Source organism: Anomalospiza imberbis, unplaced genomic scaffold (genome assembly GCF_031753505.1).
Source record: "Anomalospiza imberbis isolate Cuckoo-Finch-1a 21T00152 unplaced genomic scaffold, ASM3175350v1 scaffold_43, whole genome shotgun sequence".
In the NCBI taxonomy this organism is placed as follows: Eukaryota; Metazoa; Chordata; class Aves; order Passeriformes; family Viduidae; genus Anomalospiza; species Anomalospiza imberbis.
This window is the reverse complement of record NW_027100039.1, coordinates 670,384-682,740: the sequence shown is the minus strand read 5'-3', so window position 1 is coordinate 682,740 and position 12,357 is coordinate 670,384. Positions and strand designations below refer to the sequence as shown.

The 12,357-nt window shown below is 52.8% G+C and overlaps 1 protein-coding gene and 1 long non-coding RNA gene across 3 annotated transcripts; both read right to left on the bottom strand.

Annotated features, from left to right (window-relative positions):
- Positions 1 to 190: 190 nt before the first annotated feature.
- Positions 191 to 3,485, bottom strand: LOC137466764 (uncharacterized). Its single transcript, XR_010995277.1, has 4 exons — positions 3,386 to 3,485; positions 2,082 to 2,156; positions 1,428 to 1,566; positions 191 to 324 (listed from the first exon to the last, which is right to left on the bottom strand). It is a non-coding gene; the product is annotated as an uncharacterized lncRNA (long non-coding RNA).
- Positions 3,486 to 4,116: 631 nt separating this feature from the next.
- On the bottom strand, positions 4,117 to 11,451 carry ATAT1 (alpha tubulin acetyltransferase 1). Of its 2 annotated transcripts, XM_068178433.1 has the most exons (6): positions 11,127 to 11,451; positions 10,961 to 11,021; positions 10,088 to 10,170; positions 8,687 to 8,747; positions 5,561 to 5,674; positions 4,117 to 4,287 (listed from the first exon to the last, which is right to left on the bottom strand). In XM_068178433.1, exons 1-6 carry the CDS (start codon positions 11,228 to 11,230, stop codon positions 4,132 to 4,134), a joined length of 579 nt encoding a protein of 192 aa, XP_068034534.1. In that variant the 5' UTR covers positions 11,231 to 11,451; the 3' UTR covers positions 4,117 to 4,131. The 2 variants fall into 2 exon arrangements, with proteins under 2 accessions (XP_068034534.1, XP_068034535.1); XM_068178434.1 differs by lacking the exons at positions 4,117 to 4,287; positions 5,561 to 5,674 and adding an exon at positions 6,910 to 7,008 and having other exon boundaries at positions 11,127 to 11,442.
- Between the last annotated feature and the right edge of the window lie 906 nt (positions 11,452 to 12,357).

Below are 12,357 nucleotides of genomic sequence, written 5' to 3'. Positions count from 1 at the left end.
AACTGGTCCTAGTTGAGTCCATGGGCCATGGAGGGTCAGTGGCCATGGAGGGTCAGTGGCCAGAGTTGAGGGTCAGTGGCCGTGGGGGGTCAGTGGCCATGGAGGGTCAGTGGCCATGGAGGGTCAGTGGCCAGAGTTGAGGGTCAGTGGCCATGGGGGGTCAGTGGCCGTGGGGGGTTGGTGGCCAGAGTTGAGGGTCAGTGGCCATGGAGGGTCAGTGGCCATGGAGGGTCAGTGGCCATGGGGGGGTCAGTGGCCGTGGGGGGTCGGTGGCCGGAGGGGGGAGGGGCTGGGGGAGCTCAGCGGCCGACACGCCCCAGGGAGCTGTGGGGGGAGGGGGAAAGACCTCAAACCGAGCCTAAAACGGAGCCCAAAGTCCCCGAAAGGGAGCCCAAAATCCCCAAAACGGAGCCCAAAATCCCCGAAAGGGAGCCCAAAGTCCCCAAAAGGGAGCTCAAAGTCCCCGAAAGGGAGCCCAAAATCCCAAAAGGAGCCCAAAGTCCCAAAGGGAGCCCAAAGTCCATCCCAAATGGAGACCAGCCCAAAACTGATCCCAAACCGACCCCAGAATGAGCCCAAACCAAACCCAAACCCCCGCCCAAAGTGACCCCAGGTGCCCTCATCTGCCCCAAGGTACCCCCAGGTACCCCCCAGGTACCCCCCAGCTGCCCTCATCTGCCCCCAGGTACCCCCCAGGTACCCCCAGGTGCCCCCCAGGCACCCCCAGCTGCCCCCAGGTACCCCCAGGTACCCCCCAGGTGCCCCCAGGTAGCCCCCAGGTACCCCCCACCTGCCCTCATCTGCCCCCAGGTACCCCCAGCTGCCCCCAGGTACCCCCAGGTACCCCCCAGGTACCCCCCAGGTGCCCCCAGGTAGCCCCCAGGTACCCCCCACCTGCCCTCATCTGCCCCCAGGTACCCCCAGCTGCCCCCAGGTACCCCCAGGTGCCCCCTTGTACCCCCCAGGTGCCCCCAGGTACCCCCCAGGTGCCCCCAGGTGCCCCCAGGTACCCCCAGGTGCCCCCTTGTACCCCCCAGGTGCCCCCAGGTACCCCCAGGTACCCCCAGGTGCCCCCCAGGCACCCCCAGCTGCCCCCAGGTACCCCCAGGTGCCCCCAGGTGCCCCCAGGTGTCCCCAGGTGCCCCCTTATACCCCCCAGCTGCCCTCATCTACCCCCAGGTACCCCCCAGGTGCCCCCCAGGCACCCCCAAGTGCCCCAGGCACCTCCAGGTACCCCCCGGGTGCCCCCAGGTAATCCCCACCTGCCCTCATCTGCCCCCAGGTGCCCCCCAGCTGCCCCCAGGTGCCCCCAGGCACCCCCAAGTACCCCCCAGGTACCCCCAGGTGCCCCCTTGTACCCCCCAGGTGTCCCCAGCTGCCCCCCAGGCGCCCCCAGGCGCCCCCGGTGCCCCAGGTGAGGCCGGTACCTGGCGCGGCGCGGGGGCGGCTCCGGGGGCGTGCCCGGGGGGCTCTCGCGGCGCAGCAGGAACGGCCGCAGGCTGCCGCGCACCGGCGACCCCCGGGCCAGGTTAAAGGGCCAGGGGGGCTTGGGCTCCTCCCGCAGGACTGGCCACGGGGAGGGGCGTCAGGGGGCGGGGCCACGCCCCGTGGCCACACCCATTGACCACGCCCAGGGACACACCCAGTAACCACACCCACTGACCACGCCCAGGGACACACCCAATGACCACGCCCATAGACACACCCACTGACCACGCCCATGGTCATGCTCACTGACCACACCCAGGGTCACACCCAGTAACCACACCCACTGACCACACCCAGGGTCACACCCATTGACTACACCCAGGGTCACACCCATTGACCACGCCCGGGGACACACCCTCTGACCACACCCAATGGCCCCACCCATTGACTGCACCCATGGGTGTGCCCGGGGACACACCCACTGACCACACCCTGGGTCACACCCACTGACCACACCCATGGGTGTGTCCTGACCACACCCACACCCAGGGCAGCCCCACCCACACCCACTCAATACGCCCCTGGTCACACCCAGTTAACCACACCCAGGGCCACACCCACTGGCCCCGCCCCGGCCCCGCCCCGTTGCTCACAGTCGCGCTCGCTCAGCGAGTACGGCTTGATCGGCTCCTCCGGGCGCGGCCGCGGGAACGGGCGCCGGGCTGGGGCTGAGAGAACCCAAATCCACCCAAATTCACCCCAAATCAGCTGAAATCCACCCAAATCCACTGAAATTCACCCCAAATCAACCCCAAATTCACCCAATATCAGCTGAAATCCACCCAAATCCACTGAAATTCACCCCAAATCAGCTGAAATCCACCCAAATCCACTGAATTTCACCCCAAATCAACCCCAAATTCACCCAAAATCCGGCCAGAACCCAGCCAGCCCCAAAGTCACCCAAAATCCACCCAAACTCACCCAAAATCCACCCAAATTCACTCAAAATCCACCCAAATTCACCAAAATCCACCCAAATCCACTGAAATTCACCCAAATCAACCCCAAATTCACCCAAAATCCACCCAAAATCCGGCCAGAACCCAGCCAGCCCCAAATTCACCCCAAATCCACCCAAATTCATCCAAAATCCACCCAAATCCACCCAAATCAGCTGAAATCCACCCAAATCCACGGAAATTCACCCCAAATCAACCCCAAATTCACCCAAAATCCACCCAAATTCACCCAAAATCCGGCCAGAACCCAGCCAGCCCCAAATTCACCCCAAATCCACCCAAAATCCAGCTGAAATCCACCCAAATTCACCCCAAATCCACCCAAATTCAGCTGAAATCCACCCAAATTCACCAAAATCCACCCAAAATCAGCTGAAATCCACCCAAATCCACGGAAATTCACCCCAAATCAACCCCAAATTCACCCCAAATCCACCCAAATTCAGCTGAAATCCACCCAAATTCACCAAAATCCACCCAAAATCAGCTGAAATCCACCCAAATCCACGGAAATTCACCCCAAATCAACCCCAAATTCACCCAAAATCCACCCCAATTCACCCAAAATCACCCAAATTCCAGCCAGAACCCAGCCAGCCCCAAATTCACCCTAATTTCACCCCATAATCCAGCCAAAATCCACCCAAAACCAACCCAGGGAAATGCAGGAATTCACCGCAAATCCCACCCAAAATCCAGCCAGTGGAACACCCAAATATCCCCCCAAAAATCCCAAAATTCCCAAAAAATTCCCCCAAAAATTCACAAAAAAAATCCCCCAAATATCCCCAAAAATTCCCCCAAAAATCCCCAAAAATTCTCCCAAAAATTCCCAAAAATTCCCCAAAAATTCTCCCAAAAATCCCGAAAAATTCTCCCAAAAATCCCCCGAATCCCCCGAATCCGGGGACCAGGTGAGCAAACCCCACACTCACCTGTTCTGGTGGAGAAAAATCCCTCAAAAATGACAAAATTGTTCACCTGGAGAGGGAGGAAATAAAGAATTTCACGGGATTCTGCGAGTTTGAGTGCCCGAACTAAAAATACAAAATGTAAAATACAAAACAGCAAATACCGTGTATAAAATACAAATTATAAAATAAAACTACAAAATGTCAAATATAAAATATATAACAGAAATATAAAATATAATGTATAAAGAAATAATGTAAAACGTAAAATAAAAAATAAAAATGTGACATATAAATATGAACATAAACATAAAACACAAAATACAAATATAAAGTACAAATACAAGTGCAAAATATAAATTTTAAAAAGGCAAAATATAAATGCAAAACACAAAATGCAAAATACAAATACAAAAATGTATTAATATAAATAAAAACATAAAACTTAAAACATAAAGTACAAGCTATATAAAATAATACAAAATAACACAAAATACAAAATATAAATTTAAAACATACCACACGAAATATCAAATATGTAAAATACAAAATTTAAATATAAAATGCAAAATAGAAAATATAAAATATATTAAAAAAAATAAATATAAAATATAAAACACCCCAGCAGTAATTCTGGTTTTCCGTCCCATCTGGGGCACGCCGTGGCGCAGCCCGAAGTGCGTCCCCAGGGAAATACAAATATCAAATATAATGAAAAAAAAAAAATATAAATATAAAAATAAAGATAAAATATAAAATATAAATATAAATTATAAATATAAAAATAAAACCCCCCCAGCAGTAATTCCGTTTTTCCGTCCCACCTGGGGCACGCCGCGGCGCAGCCCGAAGTGCTTCCCCAGGAAGCCGAGCAGTTTGGCCGAGGGCCGGTCCACGGCCAGGCGCTGCGGGGCCACGCGCTCGCGCTGGGACAGGACAGGGCTCTAATTAACCCTCCTGAGCGCTAATTAACGCCCCCGCTTAAAATAACTCACATTTAGCCCCTTAAAATTCACATTTAACCCCTTAAAATAACATTTAACCCCTTAAAATCCACATTTAACCCCTTAAAATTCACATTTAACCCCTTAAAATTCCCATGTACCCCTTTAAACCCACATTTAACCCTTTAAAATTCCCATTTTCCCCCTTTAAAATTCACATTTAACCCCTTAAAATTCACATTTAACCCCTTATAATTCACATTTAGCCCCTTAAAATTCCCATTTAACCCTTTAAAATTCCCATTTTCCCCCTTTAAAATTCACATTTAACCCCTTAAAATTCCCATTTACCCCTTTAAATTCCAATTTACGCCTTTAAAATTCCCATTTAACCCCTTAAAATTCCCATTTTCCCCCTTTAAAATCCACATTTAACCCTTTAAAATTCCCATTTAACCCTTTAAATTCGCATTTAGCCCCTTTAAAGTCCCATTAACGCCTTTAAAATTCACATTTACCCCCATAAATCCAAATTCCCCCCACAAATTCCTGTTATCTTTCCCCAAATTCCCGTTATTTTTCCCCAATTCCCATTATTTTCCCAAATTCCCGTTATTTTCCCCAAATTCCCATTATTTTCCCCAAATTCCCATTATTTTCCCCAAATTCCCATTATTTTCTCCCCAAATTCCCGTTATTTTCCCCAAATTCCCATTATTTTCCCCAAATTCCCGTTATTTTCCCCCCAAATTCCCATTATTTTCCCCAAATTCCCGTTGTTTTTCCCAAATTCCCCGTTATTTTCCCCCAAATTCCCGTTATTTTTCCCCCAATTCCCATTATTTTCCCAAATTCCCATTATTTTCCCCAAATTCCCGTTATTTTCCCCCCCAAATTCCCGTTATTTTTCCCCAAATTCCCGTTATTTTTCCCAAATTCCCGTTATTTTTCCCAAATTCCCATTATTTTTCCCCAAATTCCCGTTATTTTCCCCAAATTCCCATTATTTTCCCCCCAAATTCCCATTATTTTTCCCAAATTCCCGTTATTTTTCCCAAATTCCCGTTATTTTTCCCCAAATTCCCGTTATTTTTTCCCAAATTCCCGTTATTTTCCCCCGAATTCCCGTTATTTTCCCCCGAATTCCCGTTATTTTCCCCAAATTCCCATTATTTTCCCCCCAAATTCCCGTTATTTTTCCCAAATTCCCATTATTTTCCCAAATTCCCGTTGTTTTTCCCGAATTCCCCCAGACCTGCAGCATCTCCTGGAAGAGCTCCCGGCCCAGCCCCCGGCGCTGCTGCGACTCGTGGACGTAAAAATCCAGGACACAGAGGGGCTCCACCTCCACGTGGGACCCGTCCCGCTCCTGCGGAGCCCAGAATTCCCAAAAATCCCCAAAATTCCCAAAATTCCAACAGGAGAATTCCCAAAAAACCCCAAAATTCCAGCTCAAAACCCCCAAATTCCAGCTCCAGATCCCAAAATTCCAGCCCAAAATCCAGGACACAGAGGGGCTCCACCTCCACGTGGGACCTATCCTGTTCCTGGAGAACCCAAAATTCCCAAAAATTCCCAAAAAATCCCAAAAATCCCCAAAATTCCCTAAATTCCAACAGGAGAATTCCCAAAAAAACCCAAAATTCCAGCTCAAAACCCCCAAATTCCAGCTCCAGATCCCAAAATTCCAGCCCAAAATCCAGGACACAGAGGGGCTCCACCTCCACGTGGGACCCGTCCCGCTCCTGCGGAGCCCAGAATTCCCAAAAATCTCCAAAATTCCCAAAATTCCAACAGGAAAATTCCCAAAAAAACCCCAAAATTCCAGCTCAAAATCCCCAAATTCCAGCTCAAGATCCCAAAATTCCAGCCCAAAATCCAGGACACAGAGGGGCTCCACCTCCACGTGGGACCTATCCTGTTCCTGGAGAACCCAAAATTCCCAAAAATTCCCAAAAAATCCCAAAAATCCCCAAAATTCCCAAAACTCCAACAGGAGAATTCCCAAAAACCCCAAAATTCCAGCTCAAAATCCCCAAATTCCAGCTCAAGATCCCAAAATTCCAGCCCAAAATCCAGGACACAGAGGGGCTCCACCTCCACGTGGGACCTATCCTGTTCCTGGAGAACCCAAAATTCCCAAAAATTCCCAAAAAATCCCAAAAATCCCCAAAATTCCCAAAACTCCAACAGGAGAATTCCCAAAAACCCCAAAATTCCAGCTCAAAATCCCCAAATTCCAGCTCAAGATCCCAAAATTCCAGCCCAAAATCCAGGACACAGAGGGGCTCCACCTCCACGTGGGACCTATCCTGTTCCTGGAGAACCCAAAATTCCCAAAAATTCCCAAAAAATCCCAAAAATCCCCAAAATTCCCAAAACTCCAAAAGGAGAATTCCCAAAAAAACCCAAAATTCCAGCTCAAAATCCCCAAATTCCAGCTCAAGATCCCAAAATTCCAGCCCAAAATCCAGGACACAGAGGGGCTCCACCTCCACGTGGGACCTATCCTGTTCCTGGAGAACCCAAAATTCCCAAAAATTCCCAAAAAATCCCAAAAATCCCCAAAATTCCCTAAATTCCAACAGGAGAATTCCCAAAAAAACCCAAAATTCCAGCTCAAAAATCTTTAAAATCTCCAAATTCCAGCCCAAAATCCAGGACACAGAGGGGCTCCACCTCCACGTGGGACCCGTCCCGCTCCTGCGGAGCCCGGAATTCCCAAAAATCCCCAAAATTCCCAAAATTCCAACAGGAGAATTCCCAAAAACCCCAAAATTCCAGCTCAAAACCCCCAAATTCCAGCTCCAGATCCCAAAATTCCAGCCCAAAATCCAGGACACAGAGGGGCTCCACCTCCACGTGGGACCTATCCTGTTCCTGGAGAACCCAAAATTCCCAAAAAATCCCAAAAATCCCCAAAATTCCCTAAATTCCAACAGGAGAATTCCCAAAAAAACCCCAAAATTCCAACACGAAAACCCCCAAAATTCCCAAAATACCACCACGAAAATTCCCAAAAATCCCAAAATTCCAACAGGAGAATTCCCAAAAACCCCAAAATTCCAACACAAAAATCCCAAAAATTCCAGCCCAAAATCCCCAAATTCCAGCCCCGAATCCCCCCAATTTTTCCCCCAACCCCCTCAGTTTTCACCCCCAAATCCCCAAATTCCCCAGATTTCCCCCCAAATTCCCCAAAACCCCTAATTTCCCCCCAAATTTCACCCCAAAATCCCGATTTCCCCCCAAATTTCACCCCAAAATCCCGATTTCCCCCCAAATTTCCCACCGATTTCCCACCAAACCCCCCCTGATTTCACCCCAAAGCCCCAAAATTTGCCCCCAAATTCCCCAAACTCCCCAGATTTACCCCAAATTTCCCCCCAAAACCCCCAAGTTTTCCCCAAACCCCCCAATTTCACCCCAAATTCCCCAAAACCCCCAGATTTCACCCCAAATTCCCCAAATCCCCCCGATTTCCCCCCCAAAACCCCCGGATTTCACCCCAAATTCCCCGGATTTCGCCCCAAATTCCCCAGATTTCCCCCCAAATTTCCCAAATTCCCCGGATTTCCTCCCGAATTCCCCCCGAAATTCCCCAGATTTCACCCCAAATTCCCCAAATTACCCGGATTTCACCCCAAATTCCCCGGATTTCCCCCCATATTTCCCAAACTCCCCGGATTTCCCCCCAAAACCCCCGGATTTCCCCCCGAATTCCCCAGATTTCACCCCAAATTCCCCAAATTCCCCGGATTTCCCCCCAAATTCCCCGGATTTCACCCCAAAACCACCGGATTTCGCCCCAAATTCCCCAAATTCCCCGGATTTCACCACAAATTCCCCGGATTTCGCCCCAAATTCCCCAAATTCCCTGGATTTCGCCCCAAATTCCCCGGATTTCGCCCCAAATTCCCCAAATTCCCCGGATTTTCACCATAAATTCCCCGGATTTCACCCCAAATTCCCCAAATCCCCGGATTTCCCCCCCAAATTCCCCCTGATTTCACCCCAAATCCCCAAAACCCCCGGATTTCCCCCCCAAATTCCCCAGATTTCCCCCCCAAATTCCACCCCAAATTTCCCAAATTCCCCGGATTTCCCCCCGAATTCCCCCCAAATTCCCCAGATTTCACCACAAATTCCCCGGATTTCGCCCCAAATCCCCCCGATTCACCCCGAATCTCCCCCCAAATTCCCCGGATTTCCCCCCCAAATTCCCCGGATTTCCCCCCAAAACCCCCGGATTTCGCCCCAAATTCCCCAAATTCCCCGGATTTCGCCCCAAACTGCCCGGATTTCGCCCCAAATCCCCCCGAATTCCCCCCAAATTCCCCGGATTTCGCCCCAAATCCGCCCCCGATTCCCCCCTGCTCACCAGCAGGAAAAGTTTCTTGTAGCCGACCTTGAGGAAGCCGAGCACGGCGCCCCTGGGGGGCCTGCGGAGCGGGAATTCGGCGGAATTCGGGGAAAATTGGGGGGATTTGGGGGAAAATTGGGGGATTTGAGAGGGGATTTGGGGAAAATTGGGGGAAATTGGGGGGAAATTTGGGGAAAAATTTGGGGAAAAAATGGGGGAAATTTGGGGAAATTTGGGGGATTTGGAGAGGGGATTTGGGGAAAATTGGGGGAAATTTGGGGAAAATTGGGGGAAATTTGGGGAATTTGGGGGAAATTTGGGGGATTTGGGGAAAATTGGGGGAAATTTGGGGGATTTGAGGGGGGTTTTGGGGGAAATGTGGGGAAATTTGGGGACTTTGGGGGATTTGGGGAAGATTTGGGGAAAATTTGGAGGAATTTGGGGGAAATTTGTGTAGTTTGGGGGATTTGGGGGAAATTGGGGGGATTTGGGGAAGATTTGGGGGCGTTGGGGGGAATTTGGGGGATTTGAGGGGGGATTTGAGGGGAAATTTGGGGTAAATTTGGAGGATTTGTGGGGGAGATTTGGGGTATTTGAGGGGGGATTTCTGTTAAATTTGGGGAAATTTGGGGAAGATTTGGGGAAAATTTGGGGGATTTGAGGGGAGATTTGGGGGAAATTTGGGGAAAATTGGGGAAATTTGGGGAAATTTGGGGGATTTGGGGGAAAATTGGGGGATTTGAGGGGGGATTTGGGGGGAAATTGGGGAAAATTGGGGAAAAATTGGGGGATTTGGGTGAAATTTGGGGAAAATTTGGAGGAATTTGGGGGATTTTGGGGGAAATTTGGGGGATTTAGGGAAAATGTGGGGGATTTGGGGGAAATCTGGGGATATTTCGGGGCTGGCTTTGGGGTGATTTAATGAATTTTTTTGGGTGTTTCAGGGTGATTCAGGGGATATTTTGAGAAAGTTTTTGGGGCGACTTTGGGGATGTTTGGGGGGCGATTTTGGGGATGTTTTGGGGAGATTTTGGGGAGATTTTTGGGGTGATTTTGGGGATGTTTTGGGGAGATTTTGGGGATATTTTGGGGTGATTTTAGGGAGATTTTGGGGTGATTTTAAGGTGCTTTTGGGGAGATTTTGGGGATGTTTTGGAGATGATTTAGGGGATGTTTTGGGGTGATTTTAGGGAGATTTTAGGGAGATTTTGGGGATGTTTTGGGGGTGATTTAGGGGATGTTTTGGGGTGATTTTGGGGATATTTTGGGGTGATTTTAGGGAGATTTTGGGGATGTTTTGGGGTGATTTTGGGGATCTTTAGGAGATATTTTGGGGTGCTTTAGGGGCCATTTAGGGGATGTTTTGGGGTGCTTTCGGGGACGTTTAGGGGGTGTTTTGGGGAGGTTTTGGGGTCTCACCGGGTGTCCCTCAGCATGTACAGCACGTGCCTGTTGCTCTCCATCCGCGCCGCGCTGGTCACGGGCGTGGAGAGGCCCTGGGCCTGCCTGGGGGGACACGGGACCCCCCGTGACCCCCAGATTCCCCCCGGGACCCCAAAGTTCCCCCCGGGACCCCAAAGTTCCCCTTGGGACCCCCCAAATTTCAGCCGGGGACTCCCAAATTTCCCCTTGGGACCCACAAATTTCCCCTTGAGATCTCCCAGTTTCCCCCTGGGACCCCAAAATTTCCCCTTAAAACCCCAAATTTTTTCTTGAGATCCCCCAGTTTCCCTCTGGGACCCCCAAGTTGCCCCTTGGACCCCCAGATTCCCCCCTGGACCCTCCTAATTTCCCCCTGGGACCCCCAATTTCCCCCTGGGACCCTCCAGTACCTCCTGAGACCCCAAATTTCCCCTTGGGACCCCCAGTTTCCCTCTGGGACCCCCAAGTTGCCCCTGGGACCCCCAGATTCCCCCCTGGACCCCCCCTAATTTCCCCCTGGGACCCCCAATTTTCCCTTGGCACCCACCAGTCCCCCCCTGGACCCCCCAAATTTCCCCTTGGGACCCCCAGTTTCCCTCTGGGATCCCCAAGTTCCCCCCGGGGACCCCAAATTTCCCCTTGGGACTCCCAGATTCCCCCCTGGGACCCCCAATTTTCCCTTGGCACCCACCAGTCCCCCCCTGGTCCCCCCAGATTTCCCCTTGGGACCCCCAAATTTCCCCATGGGACCCCCCCTCTGACCTCCCATTGTCCCCAGTGACCCCCAGGGCCCCCCAGCGACCCCTCCGCCCCCCCAGTCCCACCCTGCCGCTGCCCCCGGGATCCCCCCGTGCTCCCAGTGCCCCCCACCTTGGCCGAGGCCTTGCCCAGCTCATCGATCACCGTCCTCAGCTGCTGCTCCAGCTCCTCCCTGCGCCGAGGGGACACCGAGAGGAGCCATTGGGACCCCACTTTCCCCTCACGAAACCCCCCAAAAAACCCCGGGGTCCGCCGCCTTCCCGCCCTGCCCCGCTACCGTTTGGCGGTGCCGCCGCCGCGCCCCGCGGGCCGCAGGTGCTGATCCACCACGCAGAAGCGCTCGCCCCCCAGCACCGGGGCCAGGTCGAAAGGGAACTCCATGATCGAGCCCCGAGCCCCGAGCCCCGGGCCCGGCCCCGCCGCCGCCTCCGCCCGCCGGGCCCGGCCCGGCCGCCACCGCCACGGCCGCGCCCGGGCGGCAAAGGAACCACGCCCCCCGCGGCGAGGAATCAGCCAATCGCGGCCGGGCCCGCCAAGCGCCGGCCAATCGCTGCGCTGCGCTCTGCCGTGCTTAACAACGGAGTCCCGCCCTTAGCAACCGCCGGCCAATCGTTGCCGAGGCCGCGCCCGTCCTTAGCAACCAAGTCCCGCCCTTAGCAACCGCCAGCCAATCGCTGCTGACTGTTTGACAGCCCCCCCCCCAGCAACCAAGTCCCGCCCTTAGTATCCGCCAGCCAATCGTTGCCGAGGCCGCGCCATTCCTTAGCAACCAAGTCCCGCCCTTAGCAACCGCCGGCCAATCGCTGCTGACTGTTTGACAGCCCCCTAGCAACCAAGTCCCGCCCTTAGCAACCGCCAGCCAATCGCTGCTGACTCTTTGACAGCCCCCTAGCAACCAAGTCCCGCCCTTAGCAACCGCCAGCCAATCGTTGCCGAGGCCGCGCCCGTCTTTAGCAACCAAGTCCCGCCCTTAGCAACCGCCAGCCAATCGTTGCCGAGGCCGCGCCCGTCTTTAGCAACCAAGTCCCGCCCTTAGCAACCGCCAGCCAATCATTTCCGAGGCCGCGCCCGTCTTTAGCAACCAAGTCCCGCCCTTAGCAACCGCCAGCCAATCGTTGCGGAGGCCGCGCCATTCCTTAGCAACCAAGTCCCGCCCTTAGCAACCGCCAGCCAATCGCTGCTGTTTCACAGCCCCCTAGCAACCGAGTCCCGCCCATGGCAACCGCTCACCAATGGCAGCTGCCCTTAGCACTCAAACCCCACCCATAGCAACCGCCGCCCAATCGCTTCCGCTGTCAGAAACCAAGCCCCGCCCCTTGCAACCCGTTAGCCAATCACGTCTTCTCTCCTGGACTAAGCTCCACCCCTGACTCTTGTCTGCCCAATCGCTGCCGCCGCTTCACCCGCCCTTAGCAACCAAGCCCCGCCCCCCCGAGCAACCCGCAGCAAAGCATGATGGGAAGCATCCCCCCTTTGGCCGCGGTGCATTGTGGGATATACTCCCCCTC

Coding starts and splice junctions, on each gene's coding strand:
- ATAT1 (XM_068178433.1), bottom strand. CDS start 11,230: ATGGAGTTCCCTTTCGACCTGGCCCCGGTGCTGGGGGGCGAGCGCTTC. Junction 10,171..10,960: donor TGGGCAAGGCCTCGGCCAAG/GTGGGGGGCACT, acceptor CCCCCCAGGCAG/GCCCAGGGCCTCTCCACGCC. Junction 4,288..5,560: donor TCTTCCAGGAGATGCTGCAG/GTCTGGGGGAAT, acceptor GTCCTGTCCCAG/CGCGAGCGCGTGGCCCCGCA.